Below are 15632 nucleotides of genomic sequence, written 5' to 3' on the forward strand. Positions count from 1 at the left end.
ACATACTTTTATTCTGATTTTTTTATTCCCTCAGCCTAATAGTCCCATGTCTCTCTGAGCATTTCAGACCTTGCTGCCAAAAGCTGCAGTGGAGCTTTCACACGAGTTTTACAGTCACAAGATGATCCTTGCTGCCCATTGTCATTATCACACCACCCTTGATTCAGCTCCGTTATCTCCCACAGACAAGGAAACTTTGATAACCAAGCCACATATTTTTCTTCTCTAACAAACATGTAACAACTTTTTTTAACCATCCAAGATGGTTTCCCACTCAAAAACTCATTTTCCTGCCAAGACAGATCTTGCATTTCTCTCCAGCCTATTCTTCCCTTGGCCTAGGGCAGCATTCCAGACCCTTCTGACACATTCAGAGTTTGCTGTTCAGTTAGTGCTACTGCTTTGGGTCAAGGGACAAAGCTGGAAAGGATGGAATTATTTTCCTTATGCTATCCATGAAATCTAGGTTTTCCACAGCTCCAGGAAACTAGAATCTGGAAAAGGTATCTGACATAACTACCTTTGAAAGCACCACAATTAGCCTATCCTGAGGTTTTTTATGCCCATTTAAAAGACTGCATACACAGAAAAGGTTTCAGGCCTGAGTTGAGAGACTAGGATGGTTATGACCTGTCTGATGGAGTAACTTCCACAATTCCCTGCATAAAGCCTCCTCCAATCTGCTCTCCCAGAACAGAAGCACTGTGCTGGGGAAGCTGACTTGGCAGCTTGCATGAACTGTCAGGATGGGATCAGGGGATAGAAGGACTCCATGCCCAGAGAAGCCTCCTCAAAGAGGTGGAGCCCTCCTCCCAGTTATAGCTGGGCTATTAGGAATTTCAGCATTCCAGCTGCATTACCATTTCATAGAGCAATTCTCTTTCAAGGGTCAATAAAAAAGATGATTAATTCCACAACTGAATTAAGAGTTAGCACCATCACGCCAGGAAGTTAACAGAAATACAAAGATTCACTACCAGACCATACAAGCTCAGCCAACAAGCACTCAGCTCATAGCACTTTTCCCAGGAACCTGAAGACAGGGAATGTCAAAAGCAAGCTCTGCCTGGAGGCAGACTGCAGCACTGGGCAAGAGTTGTGAGCTCATCAGCCCCACTTTATCAGCAGCCTCTTATTGTCACACCATCCATCTTGAGCCAGGAGCCAGAGGCACAATATAAAACCATTTCTGAATTAAGTCCTTATTTATCTCTGCCTAAATGCATCTGACACCTGGGCAGAGTTTTACAGCCCACCAAGCAAGCAGTACCCTGGCACAGAGAGAGACAAACCCTGCTCATCAGCCAGGAGCCTTCCAGCCTGGTCAGTGCTTGCATCAGCCCTGTTCTTCCTGATTCCAACTCCCTAAGGCAAACCTAAGCATGAAAAAAGGAGCAAAGAAAGTACCTTTACTCATGCACAGCACTGCCCTGAAGATGAACTGAACTACAACATCACTAAAAAACAACCATGACAAGATAGCTCCTCTGATTTTGCTGTGGAGGAACTGCCCAGTGCAAATCCAAATGCACCTGACAAGACCTGAAAAAGGGAGACAAAATCACACGAGCATTTGGAAAGGGTTTTTTGGCAGAAATGCAAGATTACTGGTGGACACTCTCACGTCTTCCTATTAGAGATCTTCCTTGAAGTTATCCATAGAGTAAAGCCAGTAAGTTTTCACTGGGTAATACAATGCTCCAAGTCCTCAGGCCAAGGGCTATGAACACACTCAAGAACCCTGGTTTTGGGAAAAACACAAGGGAAATGAGGAACATGTTCAGAAAACACAACTTGGGACATGGAAGATCTTTCCTCAAACAAATAACTTCTACTCCTTTCTCATTCCACATATGAAATACTGGTGACAGAGAAGCTGTGTGTAACCAAGCAGCATATACAGTCCAACAAGATTCATACTAACACCTCTCAAATCCTAAGGCAGGTACTAATCCAAGGTATCTCCAATGAGAACATGAAAATTTGAGTGCAAGTTCTTAAAAAGTTTTCAAGTGCAGACATGTTCCCTGTCTAGGGAATAAGGAAATCTTAAACCAGGAAAAGCCACTATTTGGGACCAAATCTCCTACTCCTTTTTAAGTGGTCTCATCTAGCATTTACTTCCACACATAAATTCTAACTGAGTGAATATTATATCAAGTATTCTCACATCAAATTCCAATCCAGGGCCTGCAGGATCAGGATGTCCCTGTCTTTCTTTTCCTGGCTGTGAACTGGATGGTTTTTTCAACAGCTCTACATCCAGGCTGCTCATCATGAACTTGGACTGGGTTAATACCAGATTTTGAAACCTATTCCAAAAGCAGGAACCATAACAATGTACTTGAGGTTTCTTTCTTTTACAAAACTATAAATAATCAGAGTTACTCAGTTGGCATCTTCAAATTCACAGACTAAAATGGCTGGAAAACCCACTCCATTCACTGACAGCAATATCAAGCCTGGAGTTTAACAGAACAAGCTGGATTAGGCTGAAGAAGAAAAACCACATAAACTGAATTTAAAAAATGAGATACTAATGTGATCTCTGTTCTTGTTTAATATGGTTGTTCATTACCTTTTACATCTGAGGTTACCTGGAAGACCAGCACAGACTGGGGACCACACAGCACAACTCCCAGCATTTATTACCAGGGCAGCTGGACCAGCTGCCAGACAGAAACACTTCTAGCTGAACTCTGGAGCTCAGCACCTCCTGTTCCCCACCTCCTCTTTGCTGGGCCTCCAGAAATAAAATCACACTTCAGTTTATCTCACATTACGAGAAGATAAAACTTTTAATGGCAAACACCTGCCCTCAATTCCAGATGTGCTCACATTAAGAGCCTGATTTTAGCCCAAGACTAACCCTAAAGTCTTGGGCTAATATCAGAATCCAAACCAAAAAAACCTTAAACACTCCTCAAACCCCTCACTGCCCTAGCAGGCAAGCTGAGGTCCTCTGTCAACCCAACACACCCCTCCCACAGAAGAACTTCTTCCCCTCCACCACATTTAAATTACACCATACACACAGAGCCTGACAGAATTATTTTACTATGACCGAGTTTAATAAATGCTGGGGAAGTTGACAAAAAGTTTTTTAAAAAGCTAAGTATCTTCTGGACAATAGTTTGTTATAAAACCAATTGCTTGAGTTATTTCTATTAGCAACTATTCCAATGGCTTTTGGAAAGGCTGTGTGCTCCCTAACAGCCAATTCTAGATTACAATGAAAGCCACCATCGAGGCCATCTGCCTTTCTTGAGAACACTTTGGCAATTTTTTTAATGTATTTTTTTTTTAAAAATAAAGTTCTTTGAGTTCTACTGGTAACTTTATTTCAAATCTAATTCGCTCAAGCAAGTGCTTATTGGGTGTCACTTCCTGACCCACTTTATTATTAAATCAGTAAATTATTATTATTATTATTGTAAGATTTTTCTACGTCTAACTGAGATGTCGGCCATACTCTGACCTACCTGAACACAGTGCTGGGCCACAACAGCTCCAAAGCACAGGAGGAATCAGCATCCATATCAGCTTTGATAACAGACAAGGCCCCTGGCACAGCTGTGCCAGCAGTGCTCAGCTCCAGAGGGCAGAGGGAAGCTCTAAAGCCAACCCATCACACTGGGCCTTTCTCTAACCCAAGCATTTCTGCAGAACCCAGCTGTGGGGCGGGTACCAGAAGGTTTCTAAACCCACCCCAACCTAAAGACACTAGGAAATTTTCTCACCTTGAAGACACAAGTGCATTCAGGGAGTGATTTCACACAGAACTGTAACATCTCCCTCCTCATGCAAGCTCCAGAAAAGGCCTTTTCTGAAGTTCAGCACAGAAAGTTGCCCACTATATTTATCCTTGAGGAGTTCTTTGATCAAGCTGATTCTCCACAAAAATACCAGCATGCTGTTATGCCAGCTTTCACTTCTGCTAGTGACAGAGATGGACAGAAGGCATATGTTCATCCCTGGAGCAGACTGTAACATTCAAAGTGCTTTTTTCTTTAAGCCAGCTTGTTTTGTGTTGTGATTATGATCACAATTGTGACTTTTTTAGTCAAACTTCAAAGTGACTCCTTTGCTGCAGTGCACTAAGTGACACAAAAGTGATGGTGATAAACCAAAAGGCTGCAATATTTTAATAAAATCCTGCTTAATTCCTCTCTTTCTCCCTATCCTTAATATGCTGCTTTTGAGAATTTGAACAAATACCGGAGACAAAAGTCAGTGCTGATTTTATCTGAAGAAGCTCTAAGTTTTTAAGCTACACACACACACAAAAATAAAGCAACAAAAAAAAAAGAACCTGTGTGATTTATCTGTTTCAGTCACTTCCAAACAGAAGATCCAGAGGAAGTGTCAAGAGGACTAATTTGCCCTTGAAGACAAAAATTCTCACTGATCTGTGCCATCCTTACCAACTGGAGTCCTCAGCAACAATGGCAACGTTTTCCATGACAGGGATTTCAGTGAATTATCCCACCAAAAGAGGCAGTGCTCACCCTCCTCCCTGCCTGAGCTCCTGCTCTTCGCTGTGTCAGCACAAGCTCCTGTGCCTGACAGACTGGATCCAGGAACTGATCAACTGGAAATGTGTTTTTTCTCTTACTGAGGTTTTTTTTTTCAACAACATCATTTCCCAAGTGGCTGGGAGGAGCACTGAATGCCTTTTTTTTTGCCTTCCTCCAAGCCCAACTCCCCCAACTTCAGTGGGATTGATACCCACGCTGGTGCAGGGGCTGAACAGCACCAGGCACTTGAGGAAAAAAACTAAAGTCACATCATGACTTGAACATTTCAACTTCATTAAAGCATTGTTCCCCATTCTGTGGAGGAGAACAAATCACACCTGCAGAACAGCATCAAGAGGAAAATTCCACTGGCAAAGCATTTCAGGACAAGACTGAACAAAAGGCAAGAATACCTGAAGTCTGGAGATGGGAAAGCTCCAGGACAGGAAAACATGTGAGTCACCTGCCAGACACAGATGCACAGGGGAGCTCCAGCCTCTCCTCCAAGTGTTTGGTTTTTTCCTTGTGTGTGGGAAGGACTGGGAGGTACAGCTGGGAGGATAAGAGCGACCTTCCTCCTCTTATCTCTGAATCATTCCCTGCCCGAGAGGGGGGGTTCAGATACTCCCCTGGGATTCTGCTGGGACTGCAGTCCCCAAAACTGCTCCTGCACAGCTGGACAGATGGACAGACACTGAAAGAACCATTCCCTGTACATCAGCACAAGGCAAAGCAAACCGTAGACCAAATATGAGGCAGCCCCCCCAGCAGCAGTTCGGATTATTGAGTGCAAAATCTCTTCAGTTTTAACCTAAAAAATAAAGAACGTAGTAGACACTTTCTGATTGTCTCAGGTTAAACTCGAGGAGAATGGAAGTCAAAACCCCAAAGTGATATTCTAAATAGAAATATTTCATCATATTTCTTAATGTTCCAACATCTTTCTAGCTCTGAGCAGCTGCTTATTTGGACACATTATCCACTCTTGATGATCAATACCACATAAGAAATTGGGGTGGGGCAGGGAAAAACATAAAATCAAGGTTTACTTCAGCTCATTTCCTAAAATATACCATTATGCTCCAGGAATTGGAGGATGCAGGTAAAATACAGAAGAGGAATGACTCCTGTACATCAAACACCGGTAATTTGAATTTGTCAAAAACTGCTTTGGGTAACGCCAAGAGAATCACCCTAATGACAACATGCAGCCCAAAAGAAAATACTGCAAGCACAAACAAGGATGTATTAAAGAATGTATGCTTGGCTTTGTGGCTGATTTTTAGCCTGGTGTACAACTATTACCTCATGTGAAAACAAGGTGACACAAGAGTTAAGTAATACCTCCATGTGGCTTCAGCTCTCTGCACAGTCATGAGCTCAGGACAGCCTAAGGGGGATAACCCAGCTGAAAAACATCTGGAATGCTGAGATAACCTCTCCCAGTACCCACTAACACAAAGCACTGCCAGTGCCAACACAGAGGAAATGCTGCCCTTCATTGGCCAACAATGGATTTTTTTCCTCCAGAATTCCTGTGGACTCTGCACAATGCCTGGATGGAGGTCACCAGAATTCCCACACTAACACCAAGGCACTGATATTCACTGCCAACTTCACATCAAGGAAGACCTTTTCCCTAAGTACACAGGTTAGCTCTATGAGCTTAGCCAAATCTGCCAGCATTGGTCCTTCCTCACCAAGAGCTTTCTTACTCAACAGACCCAAAGTTATGGACAAGACAAAGGAAGTCCCACACATGAGCAGGAGCTCTACAGACACATCTTCAGCATGTCATCTCACTAGAGTCACCTACAAAGCCACACCATCAAGAAACCAAAAGCACAGCATTTCAGAAAAAAACACATCATGTGTCCCCAGGCAGCCAAGGATTCTGCTCAGATGGCCCAAAGACACTAACAGCAAATTTAGGCAATTTTATTTTACACCAAGTTAGAAGGGCTTGTCCCCTTATCTTCCAAAAAAAGGCTTCTTACTTATCCTGGATCTGCAGCATTGATTTTTCAATTCCTAAACCAAATTGCAAATCAGCTATATCATAAATAAACACCAACAGTTTTGGTTTTAAAACACAGAGGGAAAAATACCAAACACACATAATCCCATTTGCCTTCAACCTAGACAGATGAGGAAATTCTCTCAGCTAAACTCCTTCCAGAGAAACCATTCTCTTTACAGAACTGAATTATTGGCTTAAAATGTGAGGTGTTTGGCTCCAGCCTGCACATGGGAATTGTGTTTATAAGGACATTTCCTGAAGAAATATCTAAGGAAGTAAACAAATTCACATGGTGCCACCAATATTGAACCCCACCTTCTGCAGTGGTTACTTTCTGCTGGGGGATTTCTTTTTCAACCCAGATATTCACTGACTACTTGAATTAAATAAAGCACATAAAAATAGAGTAATATTTAACAATCTAAAAAAATAAAAAGCATCAGGTCTAACCAACCTGATTTTGCTGGAAGCTAGTCCAGGAACAGTAAGGAAGGGATGTTAAGCAGTTTTGACTAATGCTTCCTGGGGTCACCTACAGCAGGTTGTAGGATTCCCCTACCAACAGCCCTGAGACAAGCCCTGAGATTCCAGAGATTTTTGAGAGCCATCCTACAGTATTTCTCTCCTATTTCCTCTTTTGAATGGAAGAAACTAAGTGGTACAGGCAAAAGACAGCTGAAACAGACAGGGAAAGAAATAATTACAAGATAAACACTGCAGCAGAATGTGAGGCTGAAGTGGACCTCAGGATGCCACACTCACAAGGACAGGGCCCATCAGCTGCAAGCTCAGTCACTTGTGAGGACCCAAGCACATGAGAGCAAGGGCAGTGAAGGCAACGCAGCACACAGGGGTCAAGCCAGGCATGGTAGCCCTGCAGAATCCAAAGGCCTTGCTCCAGGACTCTGATGAAGACTGTCAGGGTTAAAAAAAAGGAAACAGATTGCTAGAATAAATTCTGTGCTTCAAATCAGCTCATTTGAACACTTAAGCTCTTCAAGTCTTTTTCAATTTAAACATTACAACCATGTGCCTGTGATGCTCTTGAAACCACACCAGGACACCCAAGATTTCACATTAACTTTGCCTTAAATACACACAAATCCAAGGCGGATCTACACCTTGGATCACCACAAGGTTCATGGGCAAGATGTAACTCACAAATTCCTAAGATGGATATAAAGGGCAATTATAAATTCCACTGCCAGCAGCAAACATCCTCCAAGTTCACAGACTTGAAATAAGCTTGTAAACAATTTTTATTACACAACTAAACCTTTCAGTGTTAAATAAGAAAAGCCCTAATGCACTCTGGACACTGAGCTTCTAAGCAGCACCTTGCTACGAGGACCTGCTCATTTTTTACACTATTTCACTATGAATGGAAGTGTTGAACAAAATTGGCACGTACAAGAACACTTGCAAGGACCACAAGCTGACCTCCCCTGCTATGGGAACACCTACTGCCATTCTTGTCATACCTCAAGATTCCTCTTCCTGTATACCCAGAAAAGTTGCCATTTTTTAGCAACTGTTTTTTAGGGAAAAGGCAATTGACCTTTTACAGACAACACTGGACCCCACTACCTAAAGTCTTGGGGTTTTGCAGTAATTTGCTGCAATTTGAAAGACCAACATTGGAGGTTGCCATGAACTCATAAGGTTGTTGGTATAAAATTCCCATTAAACTTCTCCCAAAGCTCTCCACTGTGCCTGTCTTGCCACACTGAGATCTGATGGAGTTCAGACATGGAGATGAAAACAGCTGATTGTAACTCCTGATTCCATTCCATCAGCTCAGCAACAACTGAGCAGAACAATGTCTTTCTGCTCCTGGGCTTTCTGTGACTCAGGATGCACCAGGTTTCCCTTCAGAACCCCTTGGACTTGTTGCTACAGCACTCCTGATTTTTAGAAGCAGGCTCACTAGCAGTCCAATCTAGAAGCACTTTGCTTTAGAGATTAGAGAAGTCTTAATGTATTAAGCATGGGAAGGGCAAAAAATAGCCTAAGACAAACTATCTTAAGTTTACAGAGATAATGAAGGGAACGCTTGGGAGGGAACAGCAGCTTCTGCAGCATTCCCACAGTAGTTTCCATTCACAGCAAAACCAGCAACTTGCACTTCTTCCTGTTTTTCACTTGATGTGCCTTCCACACTGCCCATGGTCAGAAGACCACAACCAAATTGAAGAGCTGGGCACAACTCAAGAATATGTGAAATAAAATGAAATTTTAACCCCCAAACAACTAAAAAGCCCTTTGTTCCAGTGGGATTTTTTTAAAGCTTCTAAAAGCCAAAGCTAACTATCAGGTTCCTTTCAGACAAGGAAACCTCCCTTGCACAGAGATCACACAAAACACTTTTCCTTCCCAGGAACTGCTGGGAACGATGTCCAAGTTGGATGCTCTGCTGCAGTAACCAGGCCATCCTCACGTTCACATTCCTAAAAACTGTGACTTCAGTCGTGCACATTCTACAAGCTGCATCCTTTCATCCTGAAGTCACTAGGAGAAAGACTAGAACAGATTTTTGCAAGCAACCTGCATGACCAAGAACAATTATAAACGAAGCACGTGGCATGTATTTTGTTGTGAATCCTGAATTTCATCCTCTCAGTATTATTCACTTGCTCACTTAGCCCTGCTTAATATTTAATCCCAGACCACCCAGCCTGGGAAAGCCCTCACCTAGGATAAGATGAAACCATTGGGGAAGCTTCCAGATGGCCAAACTCGCTTCACAAATTACCCATCTCAGTACCTATGGCACGTGCCACTCTGTCAAAGAATAAAAGTGAACTATTCTGCTGCCTCACGATATTTAATGATCACTGCCATTTCCTCCTCTCTGCAGGTCCCAAATAATGGGAAATAGGTGCCTCTGAAGGCACAGCAAGCAGGCAAAGGCTCACCTCACCCACTACCTGCACTCTTCAGTTGTCTCTGCCACACACACAATTCCACTGGAAGCTCTCAGTGTAAGGAGCCCTTGGGAAGAACGGCTGTGGACCACTAAACAAAAACCTGCCTGGACACAAATTCTGCTGAATGTTTCCACCACACACAGCTGATCTCAGGGCTTGTCAACCGATACACTGAAGTCACTGCAGGGCCTCCATCCCATCACCACACAGTACCAGCAAATCCCAAAGGCCTGTGCTCAACAGAGCCTTCCAAGCACCTGTGGGACTGCTGGACAACATAGATCAGCAGCAAAGCAGTTATCCTACAAGTCTTATGCCATAAAAACTTCTACCTAGACAATGATATTGACTTTGCTGAAAATCAACACCACAGAAAGGAGAATACAAACTGAGACACGCTCACTGCGTGCATTTTATCTCAAACAGCTGGATAAAATGCTTCTTGTATCAACTTCAGCAGGAATGAAATGCAGAGTGCTGCTTAACTGTGGAAAAAGCTATCACCATCCCAGCCCAGCCCTTCCTCGAACCTATCAGACCCTTCCTTCCTGCCCAGTTTCTAACAGAACTGTAGATATGTCGCTCAAAAGCCAAACCGCTTAGAGACCAAGTTCAAAGAAAAGCTAAAAACTTCAAGAGAACTTTTCTGCGGACACTACTTAAAAAAAAAAAAAAACAAAGCAGAAGTGAATGCTCAGCTGGGGAGGTTACGGAATTAACACCATTCAACAAAGCAACCCTGCGCGGCTACATATGCAAATAAGGGGCTCCGAGCCTTACAGGCCTTTTCCAACCATACCTACCTGAAAATCCTAACACCAGACAAAACCGACTATTAATGCTTCCTGTTTCTGCACTGCATGGAATCAGGGCGGCTTTCAGGTTCGGAGAAAACGCCCCTCAACAGTTCAACACCCTGGGCTCTCTGGCAGCCCTCGCCTGGCTGCACCTTCAGCTGCACCTTCACCCGCTTTACCTGCACACGCACTCCCAGAGGATCTATTCCCACCGCTGGGCGCGCCAGCACCTTCCCAGCCCGGCAGGCAGCGCTCGGGCCTGCCCGCGGAGCCTCATGCCGGCCCTGCCAGCCAGCAGCATTGCCACCGCTCGGCTCTCGCTCTCCCGGCTCCCGCGACCGCCGCGGCACAGCACATGGTACACAGCACCTGCGGCGGCCCCCGCGCTTTCCCTTCGGGATAAACCACACCAGGGACGAAGGCGGCCGCTGGCTGCGGCTCGCAGGGAACCCCCGAGCCCTGGGGAAAGCTGGGGGCCGCTGGCCCCGCATCCCGGCGAGCAGGGGGCCCGGGACCGCTCCCCGCGGCGGGCGCGACCGGAGGCCGGGATCGGCCGTGCCCCGCCACGAGGTGCTGCCCCTTCCCGGTGCTGCCCCTTCCCGGCTCTGCCGCAGGGCCGAGGGCGGGGGGAGCCGGGAGCCAGCTGGAATTATGAAACCGGATCAGCGGGGAAACCCCCGGGGCCTCCCCCGCGCCGTACCTCGGAGACCTCCTCTTCCTCCTCCTCCTCGTCTTCCTCCTCCTCCTCCTCCTCTTCCTCGTCGTCGCTGCCGTTGTTGCTGCTCTCGCTGCCGCCGCCGCCGCTCTCGCTGCTGCTGGCCGGCCGGGCCGCCCGCCCGCCGCGCTTCGCCTTGCCCGGCACCGCCTTCTTCTTCAGCAGGAGGTCGCACACCCGCACCAGCCCGGCCGCCCCGGGCCCGCACGGCGACGGGGGCGCGGCGGGGCCGCTCGGCCCCTCCGGGGGACCAGGCCCCGCTGTGGCGCTGCCGGCCTCGCCGCCGCCGCCCTCACCGCCTCCCTCCTCCGCCGTCACCGCTACCGCCGCGCCGACCGCCTTCTCCATGGCCGGAGAGGAAGGAAAAGGAGGAGAAGGAGGAGGAGGAGGAGGAGGAAAAAGAGGAGGAGGCGCCCGCGGCCGCTGCTGCCTCGGTCACCTCTAGCGCCGGCGCCGCCGCCGCGCCAACTCTCGCGATACTTCCGGCGGCCGCCGCTCGCGCCGCTCGCGCTCCCCTCACGCGGCGCGCGCTCGCGCTCTCCCCTCACGCCGCCCGCTCCCGCTCCCCTCACGGCCCTGCCCCGCTCCCGGCAGTGGAACCGCGGCGGCGGCGGCGGCGGCGGCTAGACACCCCTTTCCCCCCCCCCCGCCTCCTTCCCTTCCTTCCGCCCGCGCCGCCGCCTCGGTCACCGCCCCGGCGCCGGAACCGCTGCTTGCGTCATCACCCTCAGCCTTCGGCCCGCTGCGCCTCGGTAAGGGCAACGGTGCCTCGGCCTGGCCTCCGTCGGGAACCTTCCCCGAAGGCCCCCCCGTGGGCACAGAGGTGCCGAGTTACCCCCTCAGGGCCCGGCGGGGTCCTGGGAGCGCGCCTAGGGCGGGAAAACGCCGTGAGGGAAGGCCCGTGTTGAAACCCCACAGCACTCAGAATTCCGCCTAAAAGTGATGGTCTCTCACACCGTGAGGACAATATGCATTAAAAAGCAACCTCCTAACGCGTCTGATAATAGAAATTACGGGGGGGGGCGTCGTTGAAAGGGTCAGAAAGTAAATTGGTAGAGTATCGCTAAAAGTGGTGGTCGGTGAAACCACAGAGCACGGAATTCCAGTTAAAAGCGATGTCCAAGGAACGATTGGACATGGCAGTCTGTGGTGATCTGTCAGAGGTTGAAGTCGTTGGTCTTTTCCAGCCTAAGTGTTTCTGGGATTCTGTGTTGTACACAATTCGTTCCCACCAAGCATTATGCATTCAAGAGTAACCTCCAAATCCCTGTTTTACAATAATTTTCTTACAATTTCACTAAAAACAACCAACATTAAGATGCCCATGCCAATTTGACCATATTTCTTTAATGAAACCCTTTGAATATGCCATTATGCCCTGGCTCAGCCCTCAGGCCCCCCAGCCCAGATTTTCATCCCCAGAGTGCACTTGGGTTATTAATACTGTTGCCTCCATTAGGGCAGACCAAGTCTTTTTAGACCTGTTGGAAATAAAAATTATTTTCACCACAGAAACACACGATTGTTAAGATCAGTAATGGCTCTATGCACCGGTACACTATGGGTGTCTTGGAATTGGTGTTTCAAACCAACAATGCCTGTTCTGGTTATATTTTACAGAAATGAAAAGAGATTGTTGTCATTTGAGTAATTAGATGTTTTCTCTTATTTGGCTGATGGTGGACAGCACCGGTCAGGTGTGCAGCTCCTCTGAAATCACACATTCTTTTTAAAATAAATCCTCAACTGGTGCTCATTGTGCCTTCCAATGCAGAAGATTAACTTCTAATCTTCAGGTGCAAGGTCTATATATTATTATATATATAATATATCTATATATTATTTCTTATTCCTTTATAAATATCTCTGCAGATGATAGTTTGATGTAATCCAGGAGGAATAAATTGAATACTCTAAGCCACCTGCCTCCAACTTCCTGGTGTGACTGTGCAGAAATCTCAAACCACACCAGCATGAGATGTGTGATGGGAGATCAGTTACAATAATACTTTTGTCCTCTTACATATATAGGTTTTTTTGCATTAAAATTAATGCAAATGCTTTGATTTTAGTGGTTTCTATCGGGGCGGAAGCAGAGATGAAACCTTTGTTATTTGTTACAATTACATATAATAAATATATTTTTTAGCATTTATGCATTATTTGTTGTCACCACAAGGAGTAAATACAGGTAATCTCAGCCCGACCAGCTGAGATTTGTGGTGTGACAAGGACGCCACTTCAGTGTTTGATGCGAGAGGTGGGTGACTTTAAACAAAACACACCTGAGATGGCTCTGGCTGTACGAGCAGCCAGACGGGTCCAAATGCACCACATTGACCCGCCTGTGTGCGGGAAGGGTGGCTGCAGGGCTGGGTGTTACCCTTGGAGCTGTTTTCTGCCCTCTCTCTGTCCCTTCCCGGGGAATGGCCTCCAGTGAGCGGCTCTGCCGCGGAGCTCGGGCTGCGCTCACTCTTGGCTACACTGTATCACAAATCTGCCTGTGAGACCGGCTGCGTTTGCGCCTTATTGCAAATATCCATTCGGGCTGTTCGACTTGGAAAGGCTCCAGCTTCTTGCTACCGAAGGCAGCCATAGTATTTAATGTGTGTGTGGTTCTCCCCAGGCCGGGGTCGCATGGAGCGCGGTTAGCAGCGCCGCTTGTGTCTGTTTGTGCCGTTTCTTTTATGGCGGTGACCTCTGTTCTTATCAAAGAGTGGCTCCTCCTCGTTCGGCACTGCAGGGCAAGTCCATTTCCTCCGTTTCACTGCTCTCCCCGCCACCCCAGCTTGAGCCTTTTGTGCTGGAGTGCAGCAGGTGAAGGATCTAGAGAGGAAATCATGAGGAGCAGCTGAGGGAGCTGGGGGGCTCAGCCTGGAGAAAAGGAGGCTCAAGGAACTCCAGAACTCCCTGTAGACAGGAGGGTGCAGCCAGGTAGAGCTTGGGCTCTGCTCCCAGTTCACAAGCAATAGAAGAAGAAACAAGCCTCAGGTTGTGCCACGGGAGGTTCAGTTGGGAAATGAGGAAGAATTTATTCGCAGAAAGGGTTGTCAAGCATTGGGACTGCTCAGGGAAGGGGTGGAGTTACCATTCCTGTTATAAGTAGAAAAAGCTGCCAATTTTTTTAAAAGGTTGCAGAGTGAACAAGTTGGACCAGTTGGTGCCAGGGTTGTTTGTTATTGTAAGCACCAGTCATTTTCATTAACTACCTGTCGTTGATGGTTAAGAATTCCGCCTTTTGTCCAGTGACACCCTGCTGCTTCCTAGAAGATGACACCCAGACGGTGGAGGGGAAGGGACATCGAGTCAACATGCAAATGACATCGGATCCAGCATACAGCAGGAGAGACCCCTCACCAAACCTAGCCAAAACCCCCTAAAACAGCGAGCCAACACAAAAGTGACAAATCAAAGTGATAACTAGACGTGAGGAACAAAGCCCAGAGCCTGCAGAGATGCTGAGACCCTTTTTTCCCCCTCACCCTAGCCAGGGAGGACCTCGGCCAGAGGTAGCACCCTGGAGGTCAGCCCGGAGGAACAAAGAATTTCTCGATGCTATCGTGAGGACGAAAGCCCCGGCTCTGCCCATAGACCAGTGGACAAAGCTGCACTGTTCCTCCTCTCCAGTCACTCCTGGGACAAGTGGCAGTGTGAGCATGGACCCCTCAATTCTCCCCCCAGAGCTGATCACTTTTAATAAGGGCATTAAAAAGGAGAAAAGTCTTCTGCCCGCGGTTATTTCAACTCCTGAAGGTGCTCAAAAGACAGCTGGACAGGCCACCCAGTACTCTGGGCTGGTTGACATGCTGGAGACTGGTCACCGCTTGGACTCCATGGTCGTGTAAGAGGTTCCCAACCTAAATGACTCAGATTCTGTGAGTGCAGCAGCAAGCAAAGCACTTGAGTTCTTTAGAGACACTCAGTCTTAAACCCATGGGGTTTATAAGATTTGATTGAGTCGTAGGCAAAAGCTGCCAACACAAGTCTGCTCCTAAGCATCTTGGTTTGGATGGTTTGAATGCCTCGGGAAGGTGCAACACTTCTCTTGCACTTTATATTTTAGAAACCCAAACTAAAACATTGTTGTAAATACTATGATAATCACCAAGACATAATGAAGGAGTAAACAATCCAGATTTTTTTTTTTAATTAAGGGTTTTTTTGTGTCCCAGTTTCCACAACAGTGTACGACCCATAGCTGTGTTTCCTGTTCATAGGGCTCTTATGGAATGGATCGCAGATCACTGAAAAGTCAATGTAGGCTCTAAATAGGGCAGTAATTCCTAAAAACCACATTTCCTTCCCTGGCCAGTCTGTGAAGTTGGTTAACTTAGGGCGCTTGGGGTTACTGGTAGCATAAAGCTGCAGGAAATCATACAGTCATAGAACCACAAACTGGTCTGGGTTGAAATAGATGTTAAAGACCACCCAGTTCCCACCCCTGCCACGAGCAAGGACACCCTTCACTATCCCAGGGTGCTCCAAGCCCTGTCCAACCTGGCCTTGGACACTTCCAGGCATGGGGCAGCCACAGCTGCTCTGGACTACCTGTGCCAGGGCCTCACCACCCTCCTAAATATTGAGAAAAATGAAAATCCTTTGTTCTCTTTTTCATCTGTGATTTCTGATTCTGCACTTATTCATTTTTCTCCAGGT

At 46.9% G+C, this 15632-nt stretch overlaps 1 protein-coding gene across 4 annotated transcripts in view; it reads right to left on the reverse strand.

The window, feature by feature from the left end:
* The window catches only part of ANKRD17 (ankyrin repeat domain 17), a 68626-nt gene extending 57105 nt beyond the window's left edge, over positions 1–11521 (reverse strand). For 2 of the 4 annotated variants that reach the window (XM_059469903.1, XM_059469902.1), the window contains exon 1: positions 10962–11521. In XM_059469903.1, the coding sequence (XP_059325886.1) occupies positions 10962–11324 (363 nt within the window). In that variant the 5' untranslated portion in view covers positions 11325–11521. The remainder of the gene's footprint in view (positions 1–10961) is intronic. The other 2 variants (XM_059469905.1, XM_059469904.1) reach the window with 1 other exon arrangement.
* Positions 11522–15632: the final 4111 nt, after the last annotated feature.

Source organism: Ammospiza nelsoni, chromosome 4, assembly GCF_027579445.1.
Source record: "Ammospiza nelsoni isolate bAmmNel1 chromosome 4, bAmmNel1.pri, whole genome shotgun sequence".
In the NCBI taxonomy this organism is placed as follows: Eukaryota; Metazoa; Chordata; class Aves; order Passeriformes; family Passerellidae; genus Ammospiza; species Ammospiza nelsoni.